The 9201-nt window shown below is 28.3% G+C and overlaps 2 protein-coding genes across 4 annotated transcripts in view; one reads left to right on the top strand and one right to left on the bottom strand.

Moving 5' to 3' along the window:
* Window positions 1-1175: 1175 nt before the first annotated feature.
* Window positions 1176-4910, top strand: LOC101503373 (auxin-induced protein AUX28-like). Its single transcript, XM_004493682.4, has 5 exons — window positions 1176-1581; window positions 2847-3070; window positions 3162-3297; window positions 4342-4403; window positions 4616-4910. Exons 1-5 carry the CDS (start codon window positions 1304-1306, stop codon window positions 4654-4656), a joined length of 741 nt encoding a protein of 246 aa, XP_004493739.1. The 5' UTR covers window positions 1176-1303; the 3' UTR covers window positions 4657-4910.
* A 1672-nt stretch (window positions 4911-6582) lies between these two features.
* The window catches only part of LOC101503710 (putative uridine kinase C227.14), a 7064-nt gene continuing 4445 nt past the window's right edge, over window positions 6583-9201 (bottom strand). For 2 of the 3 annotated variants that reach the window (XM_004493683.4, XM_004493684.4), the window contains exons 8-12: window positions 8889-8962; window positions 8104-8190; window positions 7214-7275; window positions 7077-7105; window positions 6583-6961 (exon numbers count right to left, since the gene is read on the bottom strand). In XM_004493683.4, coding sequence (XP_004493740.1) covers window positions 6875-6961; window positions 7077-7105; window positions 7214-7275; window positions 8104-8190; window positions 8889-8962 — 339 coding nt within the window. In that variant the 3' untranslated portion in view covers window positions 6583-6874. Of the gene's footprint in view, window positions 6962-7076; window positions 7106-7213; window positions 7276-7913; window positions 8016-8103; window positions 8191-8888; window positions 8963-9201 lie in introns of all 3 variants that reach the window. The other variant, XR_003471754.2, reaches the window with a different exon arrangement.

Below are 9201 nucleotides of genomic sequence, written 5' to 3' on the forward strand. Positions count from 1 at the left end.
TATTTGCACATGCATCCCAACCCTCTAACATTATATCACAATATCTTCATTATATTGGTGGGCATTGTGTTACACCATGGACCGCATCACATGATATGCCCTTAATATTGCGGTTGCAGCAATTTCAACAACTTCCTCATTATTAGGCTTCAATTAGGATCTACGTAAATCACAATAAAAATGCATCACATATCATGCTGCAATAAACTATATGTCTACTTTTACACAACTTATTTCTCTTTGTCTTTCTTTAGTAGAATTAGAGATATTTTTAAATGATTAAGGATATATTAAAGTGATAGAAAGTTGATAATGAATTAATTATGAGATTTTAAAGAGAAAATGTTAAATATGTGAGTTATAAAATAAATAATATTAAATTATAATATTTAATGCTATTAAAAAATAAAATTATACTTGCAACAACCACAATATACATCATATATATATATATATATATATATATATATATATATATATAACATCACAATATCCATATTGACACTGAGGATCACCTCTACTCCAACAACAATTTAAACCATGATATATAGTAGATAAATATAATTAAAATTTCCAGGCCATATCATTTCTCAAAAATAAAATGTATTTAAATTAAAATAATAATAATAATAATAATAATAATAATAATAATAATAATAATAATAATAATAATAATGTGTATATATAATGGAATCCACTTAAAGTGAATTTGAGATCCTATGAGTCCATTAAAATAGTGATTGACCCTTGTGAATGAAATGATGAAACCCTAAGAGAGAGTAATAAAGAAAGTGATGATAAAAAGCAGGCAACATGGGGTGTCCACTTCCACATTTTCCACTGAACAATCATAGTAAGATAACATCACTTTGTCGTCACCAAGCCCAACAAGTCCAGCTCACACATTCCTCCACGTGTAATTAACAAACTCATTTTTAATATTGAAGAAAAAGTTTAGTAGTTTGATTTAAGACATCACATAGAAAGTTTAGAGTTCAAAGCTCATTCTTTACTATTAACATTTTTCATTTTTTAACCTGTATTAATTATTAATATTTACCTATAAAAATTAAAATACACTCATATGTCATTTCTATGAAATAAAAAAAAATAAAAAATAAATGATTAAAAAGACAAAGAGCACCATGCATCCTTCTATTAATGCGTTCCCCTGCCCCTATACTACACTATAGTATACCCCTTCTCCCCACAATTATTATTTGCACATTGCAAACAAATTAATCAGTGCATACTTATAGAGAGAGAAAGAGTGATATTATTAAGAGAGTGAAAAAAGCTCATCATGGAGGTTGTTGGCATGAAGAAGGAGAATATGAGGTTTGAGGAAACTGAGTTGAGACTTGGGATTGGATTGCCTAGAAATGGATCAGCTACTGAAGAATTAGTTGTAAGGAAGAGAGGTTTTTCTGAGACTGAAACTCAAGATCATACTATGGATTTGATGCTTAATCTTTCCACTAATAAGGAACCTACTTCTGAGGTAGATCCAATTGATAACACCAAGATTTTGCAAAAGGAGAACACCCTTTTGCCTGCAGATCCAGCCAAACCTCCTGCAAAGTAAGTTCTAATTAGTTATTATAATTAAATAAATACTACTTAATATGGTATAATACTTTTTTTTATAAGTTCAATTTTTGTTGTTATTATATATTAATAGTCATGGTTTGACTTTAATTTTCTTCTTAATTTTTTTTTTTTTTATGTTCTCGCTCAACCACTTGAATTACATAATAAGTCATATAATATTTTTTAAATTTTAGAAATCAATTTTTTATTAATTTAAAGTAGTTTGTATTTAAGATGAGAGAAAGAAAGAGTATTATATTCACCACCATACTTTTCATGGATAAGAAAGATGTGATTTCTGTAGTGATTTGCTTAACTTTCATACTAAAGTTTACTACTAAAAATAACATAAATTAGATTAAAAAAATTAGAGAGAAAAAACTTTAAATTCCTCTCTATTTTTGTCACTAAATTTATGACTAAGGAATTAGGGAGAAATTTCATTTTTTTCACTATTTTTCTGCCAATTTTTTTTTCTTGTATAGTAATTGTAAATTAAATATATATCTCCTATAATCTTCTAAGTAAGTTGTGTAAGTATAGACATACGAAATCTAGAGATAAAAGTGATAATATATCATTAGATCTAAAAGTTTGCATAGATGCTATATACTTGCTGTGAGAGATCTAAGTGCATGTATAAATTCACTATATAGTTAGGCTAAACATGTAATTTTCCATGCATGTGTGTGAGAGAGAAATATAGATCATGGAAGATGGAAAGAAATGAATGATGCTGAAATATGGACTCGTGAGTGGGATAGAGATACCATGAAGAAAATAAAAGAAATTAAAAATGATTTATTGTGTAATATACCATAGAAGATTCTTGATTAATAATCGTGCAACATAAATAAGGAATCACGTACCGTTTGATGGTACGAATTTGTTCTACATGCCTGGTCAGTTATAGAGGCGAGAGAGGACATTTACAATTAAATTGCTGCAAGTTTATGATGATGATGATGATGATGATGATATTGATATATATATGTAGTACTACACCACACAAAAATTTTACTTTGATTGTCCTAATTAGTCATAGCATGATATCTTCTTATGTGCAGATTCTAAGGTCATTACGTTAAGCACTGTCTGATTTTTTTAATCAAATATTCAATTTATTTATAAATTAAAAGATAAAAATAACTTAATTAGCCTAGCCAATTGTCAAATAGAGAATGATTAATTTTTATATTAATTATTATATGTAACTATATACTAAAATAATGAATGAATGTTGCATGTATGAATAGGGCGCAAGTGGTGGGTTGGCCACCTGTGCGGTCGTACCGGAAGAACATGTTAGCAATGCAAAAGAGTAGTAATGATGTTGTTGGAGAGGAAAATAATGCAATTAGCTTTGTGAAAGTTAGCATGGATGGAGCACCTTACCTTCGCAAAGTGGACTTGAAGATCTACAATAGTTACTCTCAACTTTCTGATTCCTTAGGCAAAATGTTCAGCTCCTTCACCATTGGTAATTATTACTTTTAAGGTTAATTAGAATAGAATTAGCCTATTAATTATATGAATATTGATTAATGTATTTGTGTTTATGCAATAATTAGGCAACTGTGAATCTCAAGGAATGAAGGATTTCATGAATGAGAGCAAGCTGATGGATCTTTTGAACAACTCTGATTATGTCCCAACCTATGAAGACAAGGATGGTGACTGGATGGTTGTTGGTGATGTACCATGGGAGTAAGTCTTTCTATATATACTTCATTATATTGTCAATGGTTCAAGAATTCGTAAATACAAATATATATCTATGCATGTATAATATATATCATAATATTGTTAAAACTTATTATATATAATTCCATATTTTATTTAAGGGTTTATAAAAAAGTCAAATCATAAAAAGTATTTGGTTTTCTAATTTAAAATTACTACATATTTATCTCTCAATATTATAGAATCTCGTTAATTGAATAAATTGCATAAACTTAAAATTGCGATAGTAATAATTTATTTGTTAACAATTATTCCTTACTTATTGGTTACAAAAAATATTTAATTAATTGAAAATAATTTTTATTAAAAAATAATTAATTATTAATTTTAAGGTGATATTTTACGAATAAAAAAAACCACTCACGAGCATTCTATATTTAGTGTAATCTCTCACTCGTACTACAAATTATCTTTTATAAGAATATTAAAAATATCATAAAGTTTGAAAAAATATTTATAAAAGGTGACATTTATCACCTTTATAAACTGATTTTTTAAGAATAAATTTAATTTAATATAAAAGAATGAGGGTCTAATATGTATGCTCATGACGATGTAAATAATTTCATATGGTCAGTTAATAACAACCATTAATTGTATGGTTCATGATTGATAGAAATTACAATTATGTGATATAATCATACAATATAAAATTGAGTTACACCACAACAAGTGCATAGTCTTTTTTTCTCAAAATATAATCAGGGTAACAAAAATGATATGTTTGGTGTATTATTTCGGTATTTGTCCATGTGCATCAGAAGACATGCCACCTTATATCATGCTATATGCTAACTTAATTTATTTTATATTTTATTATGAATGCACCCAAAAAATATGAAAATATAGATTTTGTATGATTAGTCAATTCGGCATTAAAACTTACACAATAATTAATGTAAATGTAATTGAATCCAGTTAATTATCACAGGGGCTTAATTAACCTGTGGAAGTTATAAAACACAAGTTTAATGAGCACTCTAACATGTTTTCATGTCAATTAACCAGGATGTTTGTTGAATCATGCAAGCGTTTGCGTATCATGAAAGGAAAGGAGGCTATTGGTATTGGTAAGTCTTTATTTCAGTATGATAATAACTGAAATTTAATTTAATTACATCAATTTTTCAACTTTTATTTTTTCTTTTTATATTTTATTTCCGAATATTTTGCAAGAAATAAAACCTTCTATTTTGGCAATGAAAGTGTTTAAACACACATAATGAAATTTAATTTGGAAACCTGGATCTTTATTAATAAATAATTTGTTTATGTATTTCAGCACCAAGAGCCATGGAGAAATGCAAGAACAGGAGCTACTAGCTAGCCGCAATACGATCGAATCCTTAATTTGTCATATTGTGGTTTGGCTTAGTAACTAAAGCAAAGATACTTAAGATGCAGCAGCCACGAATTAATGGACATAACAATGTGTTCTATTATAGTTAATTTTGTGTATTGTTATGGTTTTATTATATTTATATTTATTTATAATGTTTGATACAAAAATACAATGAGAGTCTGTAGTACTAATTAGTATGAACAGAAACAATAAACGACTCTAAATTATGTTGTTAGGCTTGGCTTTTTTATATATCTTTGCTTTACCGTGTTTGCTTGCTTAATTAATATTAATTAAGGACATATGTTTTGTCTATAATTGTTTTCATGCTCACCGTTTTATAAAGAGTTCAAATATAGTACACTCATATTATAAAACATTTAATTGTAGTGTCATCACATTATACAATTCAGTTTTTAAATTAAAAGTAGTTATTTTATTGTGCCTTAGTAATTATTGATTATTAATGTAATACAATTATACACAGACAACATATCTCATGTGTTCTCTTTAATAAATTGATTTCTAAATAAGGTTTTCTCTTATTCATATTCACCTTCTGATCTCTTGTTATTAATATAATAATAATAATAATAATAATAATAATAATAATAATAATAATAATAATAATAATAATAATAATAATAATAATAATAATAATAATAAATTTTTGTTTGATTTTATTTTAGAAGATCAAGAACCGAATAAATAGCTGGAAATGGTCCCTGAACATGGTAGATGGAGAAACAATAACATGTGCGTGTTCATGGAGCATTTATGCATGCCCATAATTATTCCATCCAAGATATTGCTGTCTAATTTTGGGACGGAGGAGTAAATATATGGTTAAAAAATCAATCATTAATAATCTTACTTATTTTTTACTCAAATCAGGTTAATTTACATTATTGCATAAGACTTCCATAATACAATAGAACGCTATCATTAATTTGTCGCCTAATAAAAACTATCTTAAATGTGTTATGAACTGCTATCAAGGATCTACAGTCCTCAGTCAACGAACCATATTCAGATCTATTACAATCACTTTTTCTAATGTTATCTACCACTTATTTGCAATCTAGCTCAAAAATTACATTAGAGATACCAGCTGCAACAATCCAATTACTATAGCTTGGAGCAAGTCCCATGTTTCACTCTCTAGAGGTTGACATCTCCATATAGCGCCAATTCGTTATAGCCATTATAAATCTAATTAATAATCTAAATAAGTCAAATTCTTATTTTATAGTTGCACTTATGGATATAATTTTAGTGATAACTAGATTGGAGATTAAGAGATATTTGAATGTTTGTAAGTTGCAACATTTCATTTTCTGTAATTATTTATACTGTTTAGACTCAACTATAAGCAAAGATACATTTTTTTCGACTTATGATAATTTAATACATTTAGTATTTTGATTTGATGTAAAAAATGTAGTCTACCCCTAATTATAACGGTAATCTTCTCATAACATCAATAATTAAATTTTAATTATTTTTAAAAAATAACAAATGTGGATAAATCAGTTGACATTAGCTTACATTTAAATTCAACAAATGTAAACATTTTTTCCTTATAATTAAAATGGAATGAGTATTTAAGCTTATTAAATGATTTGATTAAAATCTATTTTTGCATGGTTCGGTGATGTATGACATTTTCGAATGTCTAATTATGTTAATTGTGGGCCGAGACCGAAATAATTTTAGAACGGGAGCACATACTTTAAAAGTTTCGTATATTCATTTCGGTTGGGTTTTGTTTTTCGCCCTCCTATGTTCTCAAAACATATATTTGAACTCCGAATTAACCAATCCGAACTTTTAAAATATACTTTTGAATTAATCAATCCTGGCAAAAATTAGGGACTTTAAAAAAAAACATGGGGAGAAGAAACTAATTCATTTTTAAGGAAAATGGTATTTGCAAATTGATTCATATATATCTCCTCTTTCACTAAGGAATCTCATCTTTGGTATTTCGTGGGTCATTCATGTGTTTCACGGCAGAGTATACATATACTTACTACCCATTCAAATTTATGGATATAAAGCGGCTAATCATCCCACCCATCATACTTAATTTTTGCGGTATTTAATGAGTCTAATATTCATTGTCATCCTTACACGTTTCTAGAATTGTGACTTAGCTTCACCAAAAATAAGAATTCTGACTTGGCACAAACGGATTCCTCAGAAATCAACTGACTTGATTATTATATCAGCATTTTTCTTGGACTTCATTATAAGTTCTGCATTGAGTCTGTCGTTGTTCTCTATCTGGATTATGCAAGTGTTGCATGAAAACAATAGATCCAATATTCAGTCAGTATTCAACTGGGCACATAATTAGAATAACAAATAAACATCACAAGTTGTAAGGTGTAAATTTTACCCGCTGCTTAGCAATGTCTGGAGGCTTGCCTATAGATGGAAAGGGAAAAGAAAAAACAATGTAAATTCAAAATGGCTTCCCTGTGTGGAGGGAGCTGATATATATAATACTATTATGGAAAAGTACATGGTAAATACCCGTAGATATGTGCCTCTTTAAAACTCGCTGCATTGCTTTGTCAATGTCAATATCAATAAACCTTGAAAAGAACAGGAACAAACAAATTAGACAAACTGGTTGCATATTTCTACAGATTTTGAAACTACAAATGCAAGCGTCAAATTGCAACAGTAATCAATAGACTCAGTCTGATAGATTGTTTAAACTGTCTCTTCTGGTCAGAAACATAGTGCAAGTTATGCTCTGTTTAAAGTATCTCTTGCTAGCAAGGACAACCACGAAAAACGCATTGAAATGTACTTTGAGAATTAGTTAACTCTATCAATAAATAATGCACTAGAAAGGCTACTAAAATTCATGTCAAAACCATTTTACTACATTATGTCAAAATACAAATAATTCCAAACAAAATAAGTAGGAGTCTAATGCATGAACATGTATGAGGTCAATAATGCATACTGCAGAGTAAGTAAAAAGCAAACAAAAGTGTATGATATCGCAATGATATATTATTCAAACTGAAGAAACTCTCGTGGATAAATATTATTTCGCAAGTTAAACCAGTGAGAGTTAGACCAAATATTGAATTTATAGGAAAAAAATGAGATTCGGGCCTCGGAATAAATCAATGCCTCTATTTCATTCCATGGAACCTCTATCTACTTAGGCTCTGAAAAACATATAAAGACTTTTTATATATAGCAAAAACCATATAACCTTGTTAAACACAACAATGATGTGATATATTCCCAGCATGAAACAAGCAAAAGCTAATGATCATCTGAATTGGAGAGTTTTCAACCAGTCATAGGCTCACATCTGAATTTTCAAAGGAGAGTTCACATACAACTTTCAAGGCCAATGGGAGAATATAAGAAACATGTGTCTCAGTAAAACTAATACTTGCCATTTCTCATCAAACAAAGCTGATATCTCCTTCCATACCCCATCGTCTAGGAGCAAATAGTTACCTTCTACAATAATAATTTTGTGCCTACATATAAACACAGAAAAGAAATCTGTTCATGCAATACATATCAACATAACAAAATAAGCTGAATATGCATGTTTCAAGTGCAACTATTTGGAAAATTAATTACCCTGATTTTGTAAAAAGATAGCTCATTGGAGACAAACATCAAAATATATTATGATGATACATATATTGCAGCAAATATTAAAAAATAAAATACCATTGATTTTTCAAAATTTCTCAATAATAAAGTGAACAACAAAACTTATAACTGTTAGGAGTTCAATATTTCAGAGTTGTTTTTTTATAAGCTATCTTTTAACGTTAAGTGTATGAAACTACCATGAAGTCTAATTGTAATTGGCCCATTCACTAGAAAGTAGAAAGTTCTTGAACATGTATATTTTCAATGTCATCAGCTGGACTTTCTGCTTACATCTTGATACATCTTATTCGGTTGGCCTTACAATGTTTTTAAGATAACATATTTCCTAACAAACTCAAATATTGACACAATTTTAACGGTAAAAAGTCAAAAGAAAAATTGCCCAAACCTTATTTACTGACCCCTTCATGAATATGATATGGCCACTTCTCTTTTTTTGAGTGTTTGCTTTAAATTTATCATTTACTTATATTATATATATATATATCGTGTTTTGTGACAAAAATTAGTAAAATGCTTACAAGTGGGCCCATTGTAATGTTAAGATACTCACTGAAGGTTCACAAAGATATCATCTTCCACTGGATCCCCAACACCATGGTCAAATGATGGTGCATAAACTGATCCCTGAAGAATTATGTTTCACCAAAATGCAAAAAAAAAAAAAAAAAAAACAAAGCAGATAAGAACTACATAAATGTCAATGCACAGATGCTTACAGTTCTTTATGTGCATCCTAGGCTTACCATAGAAGTGACCGATAAAGACGACAACGACAACAACAATGATGATAATAATGATAATAATAATAATAATAATAATAATAATAATAATAATAATAATAATAATAATAATAATAATAATAA

The sequence above is a fragment of the Cicer arietinum genome, chromosome 3 (genome assembly GCF_000331145.2).
Source record: "Cicer arietinum cultivar CDC Frontier isolate Library 1 chromosome 3, Cicar.CDCFrontier_v2.0, whole genome shotgun sequence".
Classification (NCBI taxonomy): Eukaryota; Viridiplantae; Streptophyta; class Magnoliopsida; order Fabales; family Fabaceae; genus Cicer; species Cicer arietinum.